At 35.4% G+C, this 23,828-nt stretch overlaps 1 protein-coding gene across 1 annotated transcript in view; it reads right to left on the reverse strand.

The window, feature by feature from the left end:
* SCN2A (sodium voltage-gated channel alpha subunit 2) overlaps positions 1 to 23,828 on the reverse strand; it is a 79,193-nt gene that overhangs the window by 37,933 nt on the left and 17,432 nt on the right. The window contains exons 2-11 of the mRNA XM_049805601.1: positions 19,434 to 19,752; positions 16,140 to 16,258; positions 13,509 to 13,598; positions 11,660 to 11,788; positions 10,889 to 10,980; positions 9,711 to 9,983; positions 6,227 to 6,290; positions 5,516 to 5,657; positions 4,487 to 4,693; positions 2,677 to 2,967 (exon numbers count right to left, since the gene is read on the reverse strand). Of these exons, the coding sequence (XP_049661558.1) occupies positions 2,677 to 2,967; positions 4,487 to 4,693; positions 5,516 to 5,657; positions 6,227 to 6,290; positions 9,711 to 9,983; positions 10,889 to 10,980; positions 11,660 to 11,788; positions 13,509 to 13,598; positions 16,140 to 16,258; positions 19,434 to 19,700 (1,674 nt within the window). The 5' untranslated portion in view covers positions 19,701 to 19,752. The remainder of the gene's footprint in view (positions 1 to 2,676; positions 2,968 to 4,486; positions 4,694 to 5,515; positions 5,658 to 6,226; positions 6,291 to 9,710; positions 9,984 to 10,888; positions 10,981 to 11,659; positions 11,789 to 13,508; positions 13,599 to 16,139; positions 16,259 to 19,433; positions 19,753 to 23,828) is intronic.

Consider the following 23,828-nt stretch of genomic DNA (forward strand, 5'->3'; position numbering starts at 1 on the left):
ATTTCTTGAAAGTCTTAGCTATCCTGAGTATGCAAAGATATGCCTGTATTTTTGTATGAACAGTCTCACTAATCTTCATCAGTTTACTCATGTGAGTAAATGTTCTGCTATGGGAGGATCTTTTCAGGATCAGAGTCAAAAAAATGCTCTAATCTTGCAAATAATTATACATGTTCTTAACTTTAATTCATATCAGTGATTCTCTTGACTTGATTGATTAGCACCTGATTTTACCCAAGACCTCTATGAACAGCAGAGACGATATATAACAAAGAGGTATCTTTGTTTCTCTTCTGCAACTTATCTTTATGGACCTGAGCCCTATTGTTCTAGGTACTGCAAAATGCAGAACAAAAAGGCACTCTGCAAAGAACTTATCATCTAAGTGTAACACAACAGATGGATACAAAAAGATAAGGGAATACAAGGAGGTAAAATTGATGGGTATGATAAACAGTGGTCTTAGCTCACCTGAAGTCACTTCCCTGTCAAGCTTTCTGTAGGCAGCATGGTAAAAGAGAGTTTTAAACAGGGATTTGAGGAAAACAATGAAGTGTTCTGTGGAAACTCATGGGAGCTTCTTCCAAGCATGAGGGGCAGCATACCGGAAAGAGCTCAAAGAAACTAGTTTGAAAATTTAACAGGAGGTTATGGATGCTGGCATGGGTCAGTCAAAGCTGCGACTTGACTTGTTTACTGTAATTACACAAGGTGGGTTGGGAGGAACTTTAGGCACAGTATGTTTTATGATATTTAAAAAAATATCTTTAGGTAGGTATATTTACTAGCAGATTAGGTAAAAGCAATGAGATAGGTTAGTGCTCTTTGCAACAACATTCTTGATGAATACAGCAGTAATTGGGACATAGAAAGAGGTCTAAGTTAAAAATGATTCACAGTTGTGGGTCCAGAGTAGAGTTTAAAAAAAGAAAAAGAAAGAGAGAAGGAAGGTTGCAAAAGGCCTTGTGGAAATCCCTTAGAAAACTGCCAAAGCGGTAAAAGGATCTTCTAAAGCACAACTAAACCAAGAGAATTGAGAGAAGATGAAATCATGAATGTTAGGAAGAATAATTTTTCAGGAAGAACATAATGGTCAGTTACATTGAAGGCAAGTGAAATGTCAAGGAAAATGTCAAAGATGAGATAAAAACTTGAGTTTCATCTAGGAAAAGGTTATTAAAAACTGGTGAGTAGAAGTTCTGTTTAGTGGCTAGAACCCAGAGTGAAAAGGAACTAGGGCTGGAAAACCAGAGGGGAGGGGATTGCTAAACTGTCATAGTAAACAGCTGTAAATGAACTTGGAGATGGAAAGGTAAGAGGACCAAGTTGTATGAGGCATGCTTCATTGCTTACAAGATGGATGAAAGGAGCTGCAGTTGAATAAGGGTGCAGTTTGAATGAAGACACAAGCAAGAATATGCAGCTAAGGGATCAGATGGGTCTTCAACATGAAGTTGAAGTCAATGGATATAGGTGTGAAAATTTGTATAAGGAACAGAACGAACCATGAACTAACTAAATTCAGCAATGAAGTTTTACAGAGATTAGTTAGTTAACAACATAAACTGGTGGCGGACTGGGGCGGTGGGGGGGGTTGGATGGAGTACTATTAAAAAAGGAAGTACGTTAGGAGGTATGTGGAAGGAGGAGTTAACTTGGCAGAAATAGGAAGCTAGAAACACTATATTCCCACCACAGTCTGATCTAAGGAGGACAATCCTTAATAAGAAAATACTGGATGAAGAGGTCTGAGATTCTTTGAGAATGGGAGCTGGAGAAAGTGATACATGAAGAGAATATGATTGTTCATGATCTATTTAGGGATGAAACAGGCTTTCCAGAGACAGTAATAGAAGAGGATTAAAAAGGAAGGAATGAGTTTAGTAATGGTGACTAAAAAGAGGGAGAAAGCAAGTCATAAAGACCAGGGAGAATCAAGAAGGTGGGGATAAAAGGAAGAAGCATATTGAGGCACACAAAGGGGCAGAAAAAGGACAGAATGGATGTGACATCTGGACTGGAAGTGCTGAGGGGAGAGTTGGAGCTGGGCAAATGAAGAGAAGCTCTGAAAACTGTAGAAGAGATAACAAAACTATCAAATGAAATAAATGTCTGGATGGGAGATGCAGATGGCACTCTGAGTCACTGGTGTTTCAATGTAAGAGAACACATGCAAGGACACATTGCCACACATATTTCCACCTTCTTTAAGATAACACAATCAATGGTCTCACATCAATTAATTTGTCAAATTTCACATGAGCATTTATGCATTTTCTACTGGGTTTTTTTGCATCCCAGATTTAGTACTTTTCTCATTCAAAACATGAAATTCCTTTGTATGTGTGCACCAAATTTTGAAGCCACTGATCAAGCTGAATATATCCATCTTGATAGGGAGATAGGTCCATTTTCATTAAGAAACTTGAAATACAACTAATTTAAGTAATACACATTATTTTGATTTTTCACACATAAATGCAGAATAAAACAAAAATCTCTCATATTCTTACAGTTTCATCTTTGGCTGCAAGTATTAACCTGGTCATACTTTGATTTAAGATATTAAAGAATCTGCAGTATCTTTTGCAAAAATTGACCAAACTACTTTACAGGGTTTTGTTCATATGATGAGTAGACAACAGAAGTGTTTAAGAGGTAATAATACTATGGTACCTGGTGTGGGGAAGAGAATCTTTTTTCATATGTCAGTCTATTCCCCTCAATGGAAAATCGGAAACCTTTCCTTTTGATGCTGTCCTCTGATTCAGATTTGTGAAATTCTTCCCCATCCTTCTCCTCGCCTTCGGATTGTTCTTTTTGCTTTTTTTTCTTTCTTCTATTCCTCCTCTCTTTAGCACTTTTTGAGCTCAGTTTTGATGCCTCAGAAGAACTTTCGGAGAATCCTCCTATTCCACCTACTCCACTATAATCTCTTGAGTCAGCTGCTGCAGCTGCTGCTGCCGCCTATACATACAAGCACATATGCAATTTACAACATTTATACAAACACACACCACTCACTATTTTAAATTTATTGCCTTTCTTAAAAAAATAATGATTCTGAAATAAAAGCAATGATCCCGCTTCACTGAACCCAGCATATCATAAGTATAATTTGTGAAATACTACAGGAACCATAATTTGCCACTGCTCCATAAACCAGGAGTTAGAGCAGCCCAAGGGAGAACTGTGCTGTCAGAGAACTGAGTTATCGAGCATCTGGTTTAGATTGGAGCAATATGTTGCAATGAATTTTTCACCTGAAATACTATGTAAAAGTAAGGAATCAAGGCTCAAACAATAGGAAAAATCCCTGTTAAGAGGAAGTGACACTTCCTTACACCATTTTGCTGGATTTTGAATACTCTCTAGTCTATTAAAGACCTGGTGTAACATTGTTTATCCCAGTTTTGCAAATCATAATCAGAGATTTGAGTTAAACTGCAGGCTATTAGAGACCTGTTGCTGTTTGAAGTTTCAAACATTTGTGGAGCATTTGATCAACTTTTATTTACAAGTTGTGGTAAAAACCCCAACAGATACCTACTAACCAAACAAAAAAAAAGAGACCCCTATTGCTGACTTTAGTTGTGTGCTTACATGGACGACATAGTTCAACTTCTGGTCTATGTGGCCACATGCCAAGCACACATTATCAATTATCCTATTAAAGATTTCAGAGTCTTCAAAAAATGAAAATTAATTTCAAAGCAGTATGTAATCATGATGTCTGTACGACAGAAGCATTTTGTCCAGTTTCTTCACTTTTTCCAGTTTTAAAGAAAACTGGAACACTATGGCTTTCTGCTGTGAGAGCTGGGGAAGGAGTAGAAAAAGCCAAATGTTGCTGGAGCAAAATATTAAACTGTTTTTCCCACAGCACCTACAATAGTTTTGCTTATGTCACTTAAATAAGCAGATTTCCTGTTTGTTTTTTTCCTTATGTCTCCATCTCCATTTCACAGAATCACAGAAAGGTTGAGGTTGGAAAGGAGCCTCTGGAGTTCATCATGTCCAACTCCCCAGCACAGACAGGGTCACTGTCGTGGTTTAACCCCCGAGCCCAGGCGGCGCTGCTGGTGCACGTACCAGCTACTAGGAAGATAGCTAACTCTATCCCAGCTGAAACCAGGACAGTCACCTAAAGCAGGTTGCCCAGGTCTCCAAGGATGGTGATTCCATAAGCACTCTGGGCAACTTGTTCAAGTGCTCAGTATAAAAGTTAATTTCCATCTCCAATTTGAAAACCCAGTATCTTAGCTTATTGGTTATAATTGTTGTCACAAATTATTAGTGCTGGTTCACTCAGCCAGCAGAAACAGTGCAATGGAAAACATTAAAGATGTTTGCAAAAAGAAGGAATTTCTAAGACTGAAGGTAATACATTGTTAGGAGTAGGGGAGTAAAAGTATCCTCATATGTGGACATAAAGCATCTGACCACAATCATGAATGGAAGAAGGAATTTTACTTTACAGGGATACCTGAGCTTCTTCCTGTTGCTTTTTCAGTTGTTCCAGCATTTGCTGAAATTCTGCTTCTTTCTGCTCTGCTTCTTCCATGGTTGCTTGATTCTGTTCTTCATAGGCCATGGCAACCACAGCCAGGATCAAGTTAATCAGGTAGAAAGAACCCAGGAAAATGACCAAAACAAAAAATATCATGTATGTTTTTCCAGCAGCACGCAGTGTCTGGAGAAAAAGAGATAATACATATTTTTAGAAGACTTTTAAATACTGTTGCGTAATATGGTAGCATCTGTGTTATAATCTAGAAATACATTATAAGATTGCTTTGATTTAGCACAAGATTATTTAGTTACTTTTTCCATATACAAATAGCATTATATCCTGGCTACATGTGAAAAAACCCAAGCTTTGTGTCTACTATGGTCAAGGTAAATAAGATTCTGTAGCTTGAATACTTCAGAACTTCTACCAATGAGAATCTGTAGTAGCAGTTGCTGCCCCTACTATACGTCTATATTATAGCCTTTAAATCTAACAGTAGTGGGGCCACTAACCAGAATCTTACCTTCTTGTCTCATCAGTCCCAAACTACAATGCCACAAAGACAGTACAGTATACAAAACATCATGCTGTACAACACCACTGTCCTTCAGGTTAAGGATACGTGTAGTTCAGGGACAAGATGTAACCTTTTCAAAGACAACATGTTTGTACTAGACTGCAAATCAATTTAACTAGCATCTATTTACAGCATGTTTGGGTAAGAAGCTTTAACAACTTAAGTTCATTTACTCATTTGTGAAAAGAAACAATAATGCTTAACCACCTTCATAAAAGAGCAGCTATTTCTTATTATGTATTTGAGTAGTACATGGGAACCTAAACCATGAACAAGGGCCCTATTATTTTAGACAGATTACATATATGAAATAAAAGATGATTTCTGTCCCAAAGGCCTTAGGGACACGTGAATGAAAATAACTATGCAAGTACTATGTAGTAATGGTATTGGTGATGGTGCTGTTTATTTTAATAAGTCCTCACCAGCTGGTAAAGATTCTCCCAAAAGTCCTGAGTCATCAATCGAAACAGTGACAAGAATGCCCAACTGAATGTATCAAAACTTGTGTAGCCATAGTTGGGGTTTCTACCAGCTTTCACACATATATATCCTTCTGGACATTGACTACAAAAGAAGAGGAAATGCTATTTTTAGCAACTACTCTAAATTACGATATGCTATAGTAAATCATAAAATTGTTCAGGAGTACCAGTTGCTAATGAAATTATGAACAAGTAAAATTTTATTCTACATACCTAAGATAAAAATATATATCTTATTGGTTTTTCAATTTTTAACTCCGTTTCCTAATGATATTTCAATGCTTTATTAATATAACTAAAAGTAATCTACCCTTCCCCACAATTTGTCATATCAACACATCTCCACCAGGACAAGAGAAGATGTCAACTAGCATGGCTGATGATAAACAGTTGTCAGCAAGCTGGCAGCAACATTTATGCACATAGCATTCATGTGGTTACCTTTACAAAATTAGCCTAAGATGCTGACGAAAGTGCCCGTGTAAACTCAAATCACATAGATGGTTATATTTACATATAGCTTCAACTGCAAAACATTGGTAATTTGCAACTCTATGGTACAGCTGATACTAAAGTTGACCACCTGATCTATTCTAAGTAGCTAATTATTTTTTCTTGATGCATAATGAAAAATGATGACCATTTTCTTACCCTGCATCTGAGCTATTGCCACACAGCAGAGCATCATTTTGTCCTTCCAAGAAGTAGAAATGATCTGTTTTTTAAAAAAAAATAAATTGAAAGGGTGATGAGAAAGACATCATTTATACCTAATGGAAATTGAGCAATGATATAGACTTTTACACTTTAAAGAAATGAGCAGAGCTAACAAACAGTTTAACTGCAATATATAATGATTAGGAATGAAAAAAGCATGGAAAATATGGTTTTGACAGGAAAATTACTTTCTATAGAGTCTTGAAGTTGGCCTTTCTTTAGAAAATAGAAAGGTAGTTGCACAGCTAATTCTCAGTAACCTACCCAAATGGCATGTCAGCAAATGAGTGAGCAAATACATGGAAAACGAGACAAAGGATGAGGGCGATTCCCTGCCTTTGTTCATGCATTTTGATATATAACATTTAGTGTTATTAATCTATAATTATTCATTACATACTGTTTTATACAAATACTATTTGAAAAAGTACTGAAATTTTTGCAGCATGAAAACACAGCACAACATGCACAAGAAATTGCTAACTGGATCTTGACTTGAGCAGCTGAGGGAGAAACCAAGCTTTTATTGTACATTACAAAAAATTACTACACAAAGTTCTGTAGCAGAGGAATGTACTTGAAGTATCTGTAGGTATTTTGTTAATAGGCTAACTATTAAAATGAGGTACAATATAATTTAAAGAGATGGAAGTCTTAAAAGCTCCCAGCACATTCTTTTCCTTTGAGGCAGAAAGGGAAAACCAATTTGCCATCAATTCCTAGTTTGGGATTCTTGTGGTAAAATGGGAATCTCTAGTGGAGATTTTTGGGTCAGGTGGCATATTAAGCTAAAGTTGCCAAAATTAGGTGTGTTCTGGCTGTTCCCAGGAAGCAGATGGTTCCTTGAGATTCACTGCCAGCTGGCATGGACTAGCTTAGCTGGCATGAACTAACTGAGGGCTAACGCTAAAGAGACAAGCAGGGAATTGCAACCAGTTCCTATTGACTGCTTCTACTCTGTCACCACCAGTATACGATAGAGGCAGCATAAAATCTGCTTATTTTGGAGAGTGGGATTATGTGTGCAATTTATGCATCTGCAATCTATTCTCAGATATCAGATAAGAAAACAGTGGATTTTCAGACATTCCAGTGCTCACATAGTCATGCTCTGTGAGAGATTTAAGCCCTACTTAAAAATTTTAAAAGTTTAAAGATGCAGATAGGGTCCAAGCTGAATTTTCAAACTTGGTAAGCAGAGTATCCAGTTAAACCATCCAGTCAGCTCAACTCTCAGCCCACTATTTTGGAAAACATTTAAATAATAAATTTTTCAATACAAAGATGATAAAGTAGTAAAAATAGTCAATATGAGTTTATAAAAACCATGCCATATATAAAACTCCTCCTGTCTCCTGGCAACTTAATAACAGGATGGCAGTCATGGGTACAAGTCCTACATGACGCTTTCGTAAGCAAATAAAGGAGATATGTTCTGGCTGGAATCATCACAAAATACTAGAAAAAAGATTATCGGAGAGCAGTTGCCAGTGACCCAATGTCAATGCATAAGGGGATCTTTCTGAAGATCCTCCAGGGATCTGTGCTATACATGGTTTTCATAACAGGTTTCATTACCAACTCAAGACATGAAATAATAGAAAAAATGCATCGAGTATTCTGAAGACATCAAGCTAGGAGAGAAGATGATTGAAATTTAGAATGACCTTTTCAAACTGACAAGCAGGTCCAAAAGCAATTGGATTTATTTCAATAGAGACAAGTGGAAAATGCTACAGTTGACAAGGCAAAATCACATACGTAAATGCAAAATAGACAGGATCTGGCCACAGCCACTGCTGTACAAAAAGATGCAGTGACTGTCACGAACTGCAAGTTGACTGTGAATCAACAATACAGTGCTGATATAAAAATGATGTAATTTTGAGATGTAATAGGAATGTTGCATATATGGCACATGAGGTAATTACTTCAAATTTGTCCCTTTATTAGAGGACTAAGTACCAGATTTGAGCATCTCATTAAAAAAAAAACCAAACAAAAACAACCAATCAAAAACCATAACAAAAAAAAAACCCCAAACAAAAAAGAAAAAACAAAATCCCAGACTAATTGGAAAGAATTCAAAAAAGCAAAAAAAAGTGAAAATAGGTATAGAAAATGCAAAAGAGAAAATAGGATTGCTTGGTTTAGAAAAGATAAGAAATAAAGAAGATAACAGTTTTAAAATATCATAAAGACTAATATAAAGTAGTCTACGATTATCTTACTTCTAAGTCCACAGGAGAAGTAGTAATATATTCAGCCTGAGATTAGGAAAATTTAGGTCGGATATTTAGAAAAAACTTTCTATTTTTTATGTAGTACCAGAAGCAGCTAAAGGGGAATGGAATGGAATCTGTTCTTCAGATGTTTTTAAGAATAGGTTATCATCCAAAATCATCTTCAAGATGACATTTCTATGATACTACAAGCATACTGAAATGCTAAGTACATTAAAAGATTATAAGGAAATGAGACTTAGATCCAAAAGCATTTAGCTGTTAAACAGAGGTTTCCTAACTTTCAGTGATATGGGCATCAGTTAAAACATTTATACAGACTTTATAAAAACCCCTAAGATTATTTAATTACAAAATTAAAACCCTAAATACACTAAAATAAATAGGAGGGACTAAATAGATAAATAGGAGAGACTGAAGCTATTTACCATTATGAAAGACAGAATAGCAATCTACTACAGATATGTTCAGAGTTGTTCTATCTGAATTTTAAAACAATTTTTGTTAACACAGTAGTGACGTTAACTACCTAAACCAGTGAAAATACTGTATTATGAGGTAAAAAGGAGACCAAAATGCTAATTTCTTGATCTTCCACAGATAAGCAACAAATTAAGATACATAAAACGGAATCTAGTTCTTATTTTGCTAGAATAAGAAGCATGGGATAAATCACCAGTAGGCATGTCTGTGCTGTGCAAGGGAGTGTGGTGCAGAGACATTCACCAAGTTCCAGAAGAAACAACACAGCTGCATTTATATGCTATAGCAGTATTCCTGAACTAACTGATGTTCAAATGTGGATTTATGATATTGGGCATTATCTTGCACTAATGTAGCTATACGATTTCAGATCCCATATTAGGACTGTCACACTATTTCAGGAGGCTTGGGGCTAGCACAGAAATTTCTGCTTTGTGCTGCAATGTGGATTTACTCTAAAAGTCATAAGTAAAAAATAAAAGGTAAAAAGATATTTTGGTACCCAGTACGATATTGTGAGTATGTTAAACTACGTTATGACTGTTCTTTTATTTACTACACAAATTGAGTGCTTTTGTATCTCTTGGCCAGATTACACCATTTTAAGTGCAATGGAAAGATACTGATGCTTTTGTATCTGCTCAAAAAAAATCCAGAAAATCAATGCAGTAGATGATATAAGTAACTCTTACTTCTGTCTTCGATGTATTCATCCCAGTTAAATGTTGTCATTGTTGTATTAATAAATGTACCATTTTCACCTATAGAGCTATTAAAGTAGGAAATAACAGTTGTTTCAAAAGTAGAATTGTCTGGAGGCCACTGCAGGCATTTATTCCTCAAGTTGCCCATGAACAGCTGCAGCCCTATTAGCGCAAATACACTCAGACAAAACACAGTCAGGATCATAACATCTGAGAGCTTCTTCACCGACTGAATTAGGGCTCCCACGATAGTCTTCAAGCCTGCAAAGAGAAAAGATTTTTATTATGATATTAAACAGATACTAAACACACAAAAAAATCATGTGATTTTTCCTGACAAGATAAAGATTTCATGCAAAATGACAACTAAATGAGTCTAATATTTGATACAATAATTTTCATGAAAAGCCTTATTACTTGTGAAGATGAATGAAAAGCTGTAAGTTTATGCTTATTTTATAGTCTACAGAAATAAAAAGTAGATAATACCAAACACATTGTTAATGCCAAAACAAGTGATTTTATTATTCATGCTATATCTCAACCCTACATAGAAAAGCATCGTTTGCTTTTGCTGATGCTTCTTGCCCAAACCTTTCTTATATGAACCTTTTGAAAAGTATTCTGCATTAGTAGACCCATTATAAAGACATTATAAGTGCATACTTGAATAATATCATAATAATCTTCTTGCAATATAAGAGGGGTGATGGTTTGGAGAAGAAAGACATCTTTAAAACAATATCCCATGCATGGCCCATGCTATCCTTTAGAGTTTAATTTTTTATACATGACTTAAAACTTAATTAAGTTGCTATATCAAGTGCCTGCAATAAATGATAAAATTTGCATCAGTATGAAAGCTTAACATTAACTTATATTTAAAACATGTAAAGGAAAGCTTGATGTCATAAGATGCAAATCACATAGGCTGTTTACTGCAAATATCTCATGCAAGAATTTGTTAAACTCAAAGGCTGATTTTTTTGAAAAGAAAATACAACTAATATAGGAGAAGCAAGAATCAATTTAAATAAAACTGCACGTCTTGACTCCTGCTTTTTTATTTTGTTAACAATGTGTAGCAAACAAGGCTTATGCTTTAGAAATACGAGTACAGCCTTTGTAGAACAAAAGTCAGCCTCAGTGTTTAACCTAGCTCTCACCTGGAATGACTGATATTGTTTTCAAAGCTCGGAGAACTCTGAATGTTCTCAACGCTGAGACATTGCCCAGGTCCACAAACTCTGTCACATATCTGTAATAGGGGAGTTCACACACAAACACAATGACAGCACACAAATAACAGTTGGAGATACGAGGGGCCTAACACCTTACACCAACTACTTCTTACCTGGGATTACAGAAATAGTTTTCAAAGCTCTCAATACTCTGAAAGTTCGAAGAGCTGAAACATTGCCTAGGTTTACAAATTCTGTTACATACCTGTAGGATTAAATCACAGTTACTCAGAATTGAGGCAGATTTTATCCTATTTGCTTGGGTCTTTGATCAAGACCTCTTCACCGTTCACTGTATTTTGCCTGTGTTATACATATGCTTCTGATCATAAAATTAAATTTTTATCAAAATAAACCAGTGACTTGATGTTTGAAACCTAATTTGGTCAGCTTATAGCAGGAAGTCAAAAAGATTCCTTTAATTCTGGTATGCAGAAAGGAGACAGGATATGAACAGTTCAGGCTGATGGCATTCACAATCCTAAAGGGCTGGCACACCATGCTGGCCTCTGCAGCACATGCTTAGTTAGAAATACTAAAATGTGTAAAAGAGGTAGAAGAAACATATTGAAACTGCAGGAAGTCCAGGCTCCAAATGTTCTGGCTGACAAAATATGAGGCAATTTTTAGTCACTAATTTCACGCTATCAGAACGAATTTTTTATTAAAAAGAAAAAAAAAAAGTAGAAGACTTACGCAAATGTAATGACAGTGAAATCTAGCCAATTCCATGGGTCTCGAAGAAATGTAAAATCTTCTAAACAGAAGCCCCTTGCAAGAATTTTAATAAGTGATTCAAAGGTATAAATTCCAGTGAATGTGTATCTGAGGAAAATATGCAAGACAGTTTACAGAAACACACGTTATCTTTACACATTATGTTCTCTAGTTGCTTTATTCTCATTTCTTCTCTTTAAGTGGCATAAGAATTTAATGGAAGTTACAACCAACTTTAAACATCTGCAGAATTTATACCATAAGGAAGGAGGAATCAAATTATGATTAAAAGACTAAATGACAACCCATAGCTTAAGTTCAAATTCTATGTTCTATACCAATGAGACACTTGCAAAATTGCTGGTTACTTCATTGGTGCACGTTTATGTTCAATTTGAATCCATGTTATAACAAAACACACAGATGGATTATGCTAGGATTTCAGAAGTTGCTTCCAGACTAAAAACTTCTTTCTTCAGTGTTATTTTTATGCTGAAATGTACCATGAGCTGGCAATGTGCCAACCGTCATCAGTTCCCCATTGACTTTGTTACAGAGTAGGTGTATCCAGTACTCCACCTTCAGCAAGACAGGCATGGTACTGGAATGAAACAAATACTTTCAGATGCAAAATCCTGTGCAAGAACAACCAAAAGTATTTACAAATGCCAACAAAATTCAGCTACTCATTTTGACTAAAAAATGAGATTGAAATGTAAAAAGTAAAAATATTTAATTCTGGCATTCTGAGTCATTTCAATTTTCTATCTCCAAATGATGTCATCCTGAAATTTAGTTTCATTTATATCTTTAATGGAAAAGAATTCAAATTAAACTGCTGAAAAGGCTTGAACTGATTTTCAGTCTTGAGCCAAACTGAAACTAATTTTCCAATGTGAATTTTTTCAGTTCAATTACTAAAAAATTTCTTTCCTGCACAACTTTACGCAACAGATGAGAAGGACTTCTGTTGTATATCTAAATGGCACAATGTAATGACATGAATAAATATTCAAACTAGCTATCTTTATTCATAAATATTTACTATATGGTAGACATCCTGAATACATATATGTTCATATTGAATTCAAAATGAGAATGCCTCTACTGACTTTAATAGCTCTATGATTTCACTTTTGATTACTGAAGATTAAACAGGTACGTATCATCCAAAGCAGTTAGGAATGAAGAAGAAGCAGAAGCATAAAATGCTATTGCAAAAATGAAGCACCATGAAGAGCAGTGTTTCATGCTGTAGCCTACAGCCTTGGAACTATCACCAAATATGCACCAATTGTATATCGGCACCAAGTAGTTGACACCATATCGGACCTTTTCTCTTCCTATGGTAAGGTTAGCCAACCACTTAAACACTTTTTTAATAGCTTATTTTTCATACAAGCTTTCCATTGTTAGATTGTCTTTGGTAAAGGAAAGCTGTGCTATGGTGAACACAGCCATCCATCAGATGATCCCTTTATCTGTAACGGTTATTGCAACAGAGGCAGAATAGTGTATTTCCCTGCATTCTTGCACAGATGTAACATTGAATGCAGTGGAAAATATTTATAATCCACTTTTTTGCATGATCAAAAGACTAACTTCTTACATTCCCCATCTACTACTGCAAACAGAGGATGGACATTGAACAACTTGGTAAAATATATGTATTTAATATTACACAGAAGAAGTTAGCATCAGAATACCTCTTGAAAGGATATGCCAATAAGGTAGCTGCTGCCAGTCCATGCCATCCTAATATAAAATAATTTACAGCAGTTTATTTCAGATTACTAAATATTATTCAAAGAAAATCCATTTAACTTACTCTACATTCTTTGTCCAGTCTGGAGGGTTACTCATGGTCATAAATACACAGTTGGTCAAAATAGTGCACATGATAAGCATGCTGAATAATGTAGGTTAAGAGTTAAGGAATGTAAGCCAGAAAATCTCATAAAAAGAGTATCAAATAACACGCTGCTTTGGCAGATTTCCACTATTAGAAGCTATTTATCCCTCCACAGCTCTGTTAACACTCAGGGAAAAGCCCTGAATATGTTAAAGCTTCCACAGGCACTGCTTTATAGCTAAAAGAGAACAATCACATACTAAAATTTAAAAAATCTGAAAGATATAAAAAACCCCTCACCCCCTAATTTTAAGAAGGCCTTAGATGATTTTTTCTTTTCACATAAGAATGAGAAAGTTTGAAGTACTAGCTTCTAATTTAGTGGAATAAAGCAAAAAACATTTGTTTTGGATGATCTAGACAAATCTGATCTACTTCATGCATACAAAACAGTGAAAAAATAAGTTTTCTTCAATTTTCTTATTTCACCATAGAATTTGGCATGTACCAAAATTTTTGCTTATCATTATAATACATATACTGAAATCTAGTTATCACATAGTAGGAGAGAGCATAGGGAAATTTTAGGGAGAAAAGTATTTTATTACTGTTTGCTTTATGTATGGCTTTTGTAATACAAATGTTGGTGGAGGGGAAGGCACATGATATTCTCAAAAAAAGAAACCTAAAAGAATTCCAGAACAGGTCCAAGTCGTAAATAATTTCATTTATTTTAACAGAACTGCTCTGGATCTACAAACTTTCACTCTCAGGACTCATTACTTTCTTCTTATAAATGAAAATACAAACACCAAAATGAAAACCACACAGATGATGCACAAAATGTCCACATGATGGCACCATCATCTAAAACTAGAAAGAAGACAAAGCTCGACTTTGAGAAGTGCTTTAGCTTCTGTTAACTAAAATGCAGGTTCACACGATGCTCCTAAATAGAAATCTGAGTATACGGGGGTGGGAAGCACTGTGAGGTTCCCCTCATGAAGTTTTATTTGCATGTCTACATTAATGAAAAAAACTTCAAGTGACAGTAAATACCTCTGCTTTCTCAACTATCAAACAACTGTGGCATTACATTCAATAATTCTTTGGGTTTTCTGCTCAGTAAATAAATTTCAAATCCTTTACTCAGAATTTAGCTTCTCACTATGTAATTCATATATGAACAAAGCAGAAAAGAAAGGAAGGTATTTTAAAAAAACATAAAAAATAACATGTTATAAGAGTGTTTCACAAGCCTGTATTTTACACAGGCTTTCAAAATCTGAAATGTCCTCTAAGAGCTGCAAATCCTCACTATTCTTTCATCAGTGGAGAAATAACTAGAATATACCTTCCCATAATTTTAAACAATGTTTTTTAACATTCTGACTTTGGTGACTCTAGCTCTTCACCACCATCTCAGTCCCATGATCTTCCATTATTCCATGTAATTGAATCATGCTCTACAACATGCTAAGGAGTGTCATATAATTGACAAATAATTATTTGTAGTGACACCTGTAGCAAGCAAATGCAAAACAGGCTATGTAGTGTCGTGATTGATTCTGAAGTCATTTGTAGGCTAGCCATTGATAACACCCAACAAATAACAACCATTGTAATTATCAGACTTCCATTATACCAAGATTTAAAAAAATCCTTTCAAAATTTATTCACCATGATCCCTATATGTGATTGGTACACACAAAACTACTTTCAATGTGCTTATGTTAGGTTCTTGTAAAATGTAGGTGTGCAAATATTTGCATTTGTTCCTTAAGTAAGCAGACTTGCTGAAGTTAATGCCCTCATTGGTCATATCAGCATTTGGGATCAGACCAGTGGGATACCCACTATAGTCAGCTATCAAAACACTGAAAAAGACAAAATAATAGTTAAGTCATTATGATCATTTGGCTTTGCAAACCTCTACCTGCAATGTGGAAAACTCATGACCTACTTGAAGACTGAAATTAAAACATCTACAGGATTATGAGTGCATAATGCAATAATGATCAAGAAATAAAATAGATACAAATAAGATACATATAGGACCAAGAATGTACAATAAAACAAGAAACCTAAGCTCTTTTATCAGCCTATCCTTCTGCAATTGTTATCTGAATCAGAAAATGAAAAGGAATAATGAAACCATATTTTCACTAAATATTCATGCAAACACAAACCTGGGATCAAAGATTTGATTTTTAACACAAAGTGTCAGTGAAGAACTGGAAGTATTTTGAGCAATATATCTGCAGTTCACGAAAAATGTGGAGGGGGAAAGATGAAAAAAGATATGATGGCTATAGGAAAAATAAGAGGGAAGGGAAAAAATAGGTGGGGGAAGAAAAAAGACACAGGAAGAAATTGTAATGGATGATGACTGGTTGTCTGGCTTCTGATATTACTATATTAAGATCCAGTAATGAACACAAATGTAAAAAGGGAATACAAAAAAGAACTGAAGACAGAAATAGTAGAGAGAAGAGGGACAAAGCACTATAGATCATATTGATCCTGGGACATGTGCCAGGGAATGATTTAAATACTAAGTAACATCTCAGTCACTAGAGTTTTAGACTAACCACTTGAAAAGGATATGAATGTACCAAAATCTTAATAGCTATTTTTCTAAGAGGATTGAAAGGAGTTAACATGTACAGGGCAGAGGTGGCACTGAATCGGAATATTGCCTTCCCTTTATTCAATACTATAAAGGTCTGGAAAAAGAAACACAGAATGAAAAATAGCACTTAAAAGATAACAACTTACAAACAAGTTCAAACCCAGAATCATTTTAATTTCATCATTAATCATATTTGGTCAAACTCTTCTTCCATTTACACCTCCCCCAGAATCACAATCCCCTTGTCCAGTTCACATACAGTAGATTCCAGCCAAACAACTATAATTGCAAGAAAACATTTGAATAAGTTTATTTAGAAATCATAAGTAAGCCTGATACTGCTAGTTAGAAAGCAAAGACAGGTACATAAGGTACAAATGTACATAATTTTTGAAAAATTAGTATACTATTTGTATCTTATAATATATACACTGAAGTATGTAACTTTAAAAAAAAGAGAGTCATTAAAACTTCAACATTCCCTGAATCAAATAACCAGCATTAATTATCACATCAAAGTACTAAGACAACAGTACTACAAAGTGATCTAAACTTCAAGAGTGATCTTCATGAAAATAAGGAAATCAAGTGTTCAATAATCAAGTTTTTCAACATGACACTAATGTACTGAAGTTTTTGCTGTACTCTAAGAATAACATATTGCTTCTCTTTTCAACTGTTGCTTGTGAGAGTTTCATACCTGCAATTCTATTTTTCTTATGTCATGCTTTACTTTTAACTAATACAGACTTCAATAATCCATGTATTTTCACTGCCTCTCCACAGTTTCAGCAATGTCATGCGTACTACCAACATTTTAAAAAAAAGCATTTATAAATATAATAGTTTTCTTAAAACCTGGGAAATAAAGAAGAATAAAGCCTTTATTTAACATGCAGTCAGTTTTTAAATTATTTATATTTCCATGCATTTGGGGAAGTTCCTATCTATTTCTATCATCTCTTCTTTCTTCACATGGGTGAAAGTTCATGCTCATTGAAGGATCTAGCTAGCATTGTGGCAGCCCTAAAAAGCCCAAAGAGAACATAAGCCATGCAAACCTGGAGCACAGCCAGTAGCCATGATCTGCCTCAGCTGGAATCAGAGGGCAGCATTTGTAAAGATTATGCTCTACTTTCTGAGCAGGTGCACAAAATACAGCAGCTGAAATCCTGAAAACACAGTGTTTCCCTCTGCCTGAAATCATAAATTTCAGTGCTTCCAAACCAAACTTATTTGAGTTCCCAGATGCCCACTGATTCTCAAGCCATACTTTGGTCCTTTATTGTCGAGGAGAAAGGATTGTACTCTTTGCTACCATTGCTTTTCAACTCTGTTACTATTCTTCCTGGAGTTCAGGAAAATATGCCCTCAAATCAGAGTTTTTAATCTGTTTCCTGTTCCCTTTACTCTGACAAAACCTCTGATGAAACATCATTTGTGAGATGCTGACTCATCAAGACATATTAAAAAATCAAAATGGAGCCTGGCCTAAACAAGGATGTTCAAAGATATGCAAAGAACACCAAGAAAAATAATAGGAGAAATTATGATTGCAATGCATGTATAGTTTGGAGTCTTACACCTCCTACTAGAAACCACTATGCTTTTGGAAAAGATCAAGACAATTGCTATGCATTTCTCAATCAGGAAGAAGCAATTCAGCAGGATTTTACTTCATGTCCACAGTTAATTGCAGAATTACTTTTCTAGTTTCCAAAGCACGATAATAAGTGTGCTAACTTTAGCATTTCCAGCACTGAATTTAGATTTTTACTACTGCAGAACGGGGAAAGAAGGAAGAAAAGCGATCAGCACTTTGACCCAAATTCCATTTGCCTTACTTCCAGATTTCAACAGGGTAAATCACTTGAGTAAAGTGAGCAGAACACTATATTTAATGGAAAAAGTTGTTTTCAAATTTAACTCACAATTCTCCATTGAAAATGTTGTTTTCAAATTTAACTCACAATTCCCCATAGCATGAATTGAGTTTTAGAAATTCTGCAATGAAAATTTAAGGTACAGCTGATTTTTGTAAAGCGGCTCCATCTGTTTAGTTTACTACGGTATGCCTATATTGTTATTGTTTCAATACATTAGTGATAAGTCATACCCCTAATTCCTGCAGTAAATATCTGAATTTGTTTGTTTGTTTGTTTTTTTAACTCAGTTCAGGTTTGACCCCTAACAATTCTTGGGGGTTTTCTTCCTTTTTCTTTGAAATAAGTTTTTTCTTTCATGTTTGGTTGTTTTTTAAAAAATTCACTTGTTTTTATTCACTAGCTAATTTCCGCAGGAAGGAAAGGAAAGCACAAGAAAAAAATTATGAAAACAGAAAAATAATTTAAAAAAAATCGGTAATTTCTTCTTTACTGGTAGAATAATGATGGTGCAATACATATGATGCCAAGATCTGTAGGACTGGAATTCTGGAGGAAACCCAAAGCCATCTGGTCAAAAGTCTAAAGTTCAGCACTTCTGTGCTTGGCCACAACAGTTGTTGTTACTTTAAGTAAAAAGGACATATATAGTTTTCTTTTTTAAAAAATTAACATATCTATAAAATATTTTTAAAATTGCGTAACATTCTGTCAACACTCCAGGAGGAATTCCTACCTCCTCTTTATTTATGTCCCTCTTTTAAACACCTCTCTTTGATAACAATCATAGAACAATATAAATCTGGATATGAAAAAATTTTCACCCAGACTATCTATATAAGTCAGATATACGATGCCTCTGTAGAGTACAAAATGGAAGAGGATGATCTTCAGCATATCCTGAGAAATTACCTTTACATACTTCCCTATCCTTCCCAGCAACAAGAGAATGCATCCTAGGCTTTCTACATGACAGTAAAGACAGCTAGTGAGGTGTCTAGCTACTTTTGAGGCCGGTTTCATAGTGAAGATCTGTTCCTTTGACATCTATAATACAGCAATTAATAAAATAATAATTCTAAAGATAACTCTTGTGCTACTTCTTCAATTCTCCTGTGTGTAAAACACTGAAATTTACAAACTTTAGTAAAATGCCAGATATATTAAAATAAACCTATATGCATCTCTACCAACAGATGAGGTCCCACAAACTTTCATTACTAACTTCTGTTCTTGCAATTGAGCTTTCTGCCAATGAAATCAGCTGCTGGGGGAATGTATTATACGTAAAGATCGGGTCCAAAATACTGGAAATACTATGTCTGTGAGAGGGGTCCTTGTATTTTAATCTTCTTGAAGTCCGATAGAAATATACAACACACTCACTTTTTTATTGATATAATATGGGTCCAGGTCTTCCAAGGGCTCAGACACCATTCCTGGAGGTATGTCACCGTAAATAAATGGCAGTGTCTTTCCTGCCTCCAAGTCGCTATTTGGCTTTGGGCCATCTTCATCATCATCATCTTTGCGTTCTTGTTTGGATTTTTTAGCTTTTTCTTCATTGACACGCTGCTCAATAGCTGCAAGTGATTCTCTTGTGAAATAGCGGAAGCTGTCAGGTCCTGGTGGTACCAGCACTGATTGTGCCATCTTTTCATCCTGCACCTCTTAATTACTGTTTAGCCTCTCTCATAAAAAAGTGCTAAAAATATAAAAAACACAGAAAAAATTTACAGCAACACATATAGCTACAAACAATGTAAAGGAATACACCTTCATAGAATATTCTGTGGGAAATCTTGTTAAATTCGGTAATTATCATCCAGAGGAGGCTGCTGTGAAAGGGATTTTTTCATTTATTTCAAGACAAACCATTTTCCTTTGCAGCTGGCCTCTTAGAGTTGTCTTGAAGGTATCAATTCTTAAAACATTTAGTTTAAAATTAACTTAGTGCTTGTGACAATAGATTGCCAATTCTATAGACTGTATTAAAAAATGTCACATACAATACAATAACATCTTCTTGCCTTTATCAAGGGTAATGCTATCCATTCCAGTGAATAAAGTAGGAGATATTTTCCACCACATTCAGTGTGAGGAATCAACAGTTCTGAAGTGTTTCTTGTTTGGTGCTGAGGAGTAAGACTCCAGACAATCCACCTCCTTATTATCCTGAAAGCTGCACCTTGGACCAACCCTCCCTCTAGATATAAGGACCAGAAATGACTCCTAGAATCCACTACTGCCATGCAAGGCCAGAGGGATCATTTGAAAGCAATGTGAGATGCTCCTTCTCTTTGGGTACAAATATGCTGCCTTTGCAGAGCTGCCAGCTCAGGAAACAAGATTCAGGCATAAGCACCTGTATTCAGATCCCCTGCCTGGCAACACACTGTGCACTGGAAGAATTGCTGAATTAAAGAAAAAATATCTTTAATCATTACATACTGCACTTAGATCTTTTACGTCTGATACCATATCAATTGGTTGGGGTTTTTTGGTTGTTGGGGTTTTTTTCACAATTTTCACTAACAAGACCAGAACCATCTCTTCTTAATGTCTCCAGACAGTTCAGTTAAAAAGAACAAGTGGAAAATATTCCCAATGCAAATAATTTGATCTGAAACCATAAATGGGATCTCTGCCATAGCCTTCAAGAATTTTTCTCAAGAGTCCTTCTCCTGAGTAAGCACATTAAAAATATAGCAAATGCAATAAAAAAGTAACAACTTCTGAGTAAGACAATATACCAATCAAATTAAAACAATACAATAGTTAGAATACAATCAGCATGATTCTATTTTACTGTCTCGCTAAATACACATGCTCCAGCACAGCTGCAACAAATTCATATTTTTGAAGCCTGCTAAATAAACTGCAACAAAATGCTTTCTCCTCCTTTTCAACCTTGTGCACATAGCCATTTACACCTACACAGACATCCACACACATCCCAACTCCTGCAGGTCTCCCTATGAGCGTGCTCTTCCATTGCAGGCAAATGAACCTAGTGCATTCTGTCATGGACGGTCTGTAGCAAACTGCTGCTGGAAGCTGCACTGACTAGTAGCAGCAGAAGGGTTAATTAGGAAAATGAAAGTAGTCCTGCAGCAGAATCCTGTTAGATTTTATTGTTAATTGCGGGGGGGGGGGGGGGGGGGGGCATAATCCTGTTTTAATACCGCAGGAAAAAATTAAAAATTCATTACCAGTGAAGAATCTTGCACTTATGTGGGTTTGGAATGGCACCAAGGAAGACTGCAGCTAAAATTCCATCATGTCTTTTCCTTTTTCTCTCTCTTTTTTTTTTTTTTTTAAATTCTCCTTCTACAGACCACACCTAACTTCCTGCTGAAGGATCCTGGTTATTGAAGTAAAATCTGGCATTTCCTGTGCGAGCCTACTGAGTGCTATAACTCTTATTGCCACTAGATGGTACTGATATACATTCATAAATTCTCATCAGAAATGGTAAAGCATTTTTGCATGCTCGAACACTTGCTTAAACTGAGACTCTGTGACTAAAATACATGATTTTATATAACCAGCCAGGCCTCAGGATTCTCAAAAATTCTTTTGAATATATAGCAGCTACTGCTGATGAGACCATAGCTGTTAAAACTGTGAAGGTGACACAGAAAGAAAGTAGGAGGGATAGCAAAGTAAGAGAAATAGAAAAATGGAGGTTGCACAAGCAGTGTACAACCAAAGCAGTTGCTGAGACTGAATTATCAGCAGTCTGGATTATTTTAAACTATAGCTTGTATCAGTTTTCTAAAATAAATTTATACAAAATATTTGATGTGTATTCTTTCTAAATCAGTGAAGGCCAGCAATGAGAGGGAAGGATGGCAGTTTTGAGTGTTCACTGCAGTGGTGAATTCCTGTACAGAAATCACCCACTGTAGCAGGGAGCAAGACTAGATGATCAGGAGCACTGCAAGCCCCTCCAATGTGGCAAATCAATAAGACATCACCTTTGGACACCACTCCACCTAAATGCCATCCTACTTCTTTTCACTCTCCTGCTTTGTTTGTATTCTCTATGCTTACTGATTTTCATACTTTTTCTCCCACTGCACTAATAAAACTTTTTTAGCCTCTGTCTTTTCCCACCATCAACCTTCTGCCCTTCCCTCCTCCTCTCACACATACCCAAATGTCTTTCAAACCTTCCAAGCAATTCCTGTAGCTATAGATTCAGACCATCAGGCAGTCATTTACTTCTTTCCCTCTGCCATGTCCTTTCCTTCAGCTGTGAAGAGGACTAAAGGAGCTGTGGAAGGTAATAAAAAACAAAGGGTGACTCTAAAGTGAGAAAGGTTGGAGAAAGAAAGAACACAGCAGCTGAAGAAACACCACTGTGGCTTTGAAAAAAAAGACAATTAAGAGAGGGACAAATACTGATAATTTGGTTCTTTGGTAATTGTGAGAGAACAAACAGTTTGACTAGAACAAATAGTGATTTCAAAATTTTCAGCAACTAAGAAAAAATGTCTTGATTGAGAAATATAATTTAACCACATCAGAAGTATTGATTTGCTTTTGAATCATTTAAACATTATGCAATATTTTAAAATCACATTAAAAGCCTTTTTAGAAAAGTCTTTTATTTGATAGGGTTTTCTAATTTCACAAATGATTCAATGAAATCAATAGATATTTTGCAAACAATTCCATGTAACCAATATTTTTTTTTTTGTTAAAAAGCTTTGGATGAAAACTTCTAGCTGGCTCTAATTAGGACTGTGGCTTACTTGGAGCTGCTCTGCAGTCTCAAAATAAGAGGATTATGAGACAGCACAGATTCACAAAAGGAGTAAAGGAGCTTCTAACTACAAAAGCATTTTGTTTATTTATATGTGTGGATATGTCCATATGTGTTTATGCAGCTGCTTATTAAAGTTACAGTAAACCAAGTACCGGAAAAGCTGGGCTAATTCACACAATATGGAAAAGGAGCTTCATTCTGCTGTTAATAGTATATTAAGTTAAAGTGTCTGATTATTTGTTTCTTATTGTATGGCCCTGAAATTACCTGAGATCTCAATTTGATTTCCACCAGTGCTATACAACCTACATGCATAGCATTAGGAAGGACAGTGAAAAGTAAAGATGAAAAGGAAATAGCCAATGCGACGTTGTATCCCATTGCCTTAGATGCTTGGGTCTACAGTCTTACTAGGCTGTAAGGTGAAAAGAACAAGTGTTTTAGAGAGACAGAATAGGCAGGAAATGCAATATGATCTTTGCAATCTAAAAGAGAAATATATATACTTCTAAAGAGGAGAACACAGTAGTACATCAGGAGAAGCTAGTAACAATCCTTAAAAATAGATCAAAATAATTAGATACTACATAGCTATAGTAAATGTAATAGATAAAATTAGGAGAGAGAGGAAGAGAAAATGATCAAATCAGATAGTAAATACCAATCAAAACCCAATCCAACATAATCTACATTTAAAAACTATTGTTCAAACATGGTCAAAATTTACCTAAAATATAAACATGGAATAAGAATTCTGGTAATAGGTAAATTCTCACTGCTGTCTAGCTTCCTACCTACAGCCATGGGTACATTTTACGAATAATTTTATCACCAGTGGTATCTGCTTTCCCAGTACTGTGGCACATCTGAACGCTTCAAGCGGACTTTGTCTTTTAATCATTTGGCAAAACACTCATGGCCCATATAAAGGGTAGAGTTGAAGAAGTGTTCAGTGTCATATGTAAAGAAAATCTTTACATTAGGGTGAAGGATTTTTGACAGGACAG

Source organism: Accipiter gentilis, chromosome 1 (assembly GCF_929443795.1).
Source record: "Accipiter gentilis chromosome 1, bAccGen1.1, whole genome shotgun sequence".
Classification (NCBI taxonomy): domain Eukaryota; kingdom Metazoa; phylum Chordata; class Aves; order Accipitriformes; family Accipitridae; genus Astur; species Astur gentilis.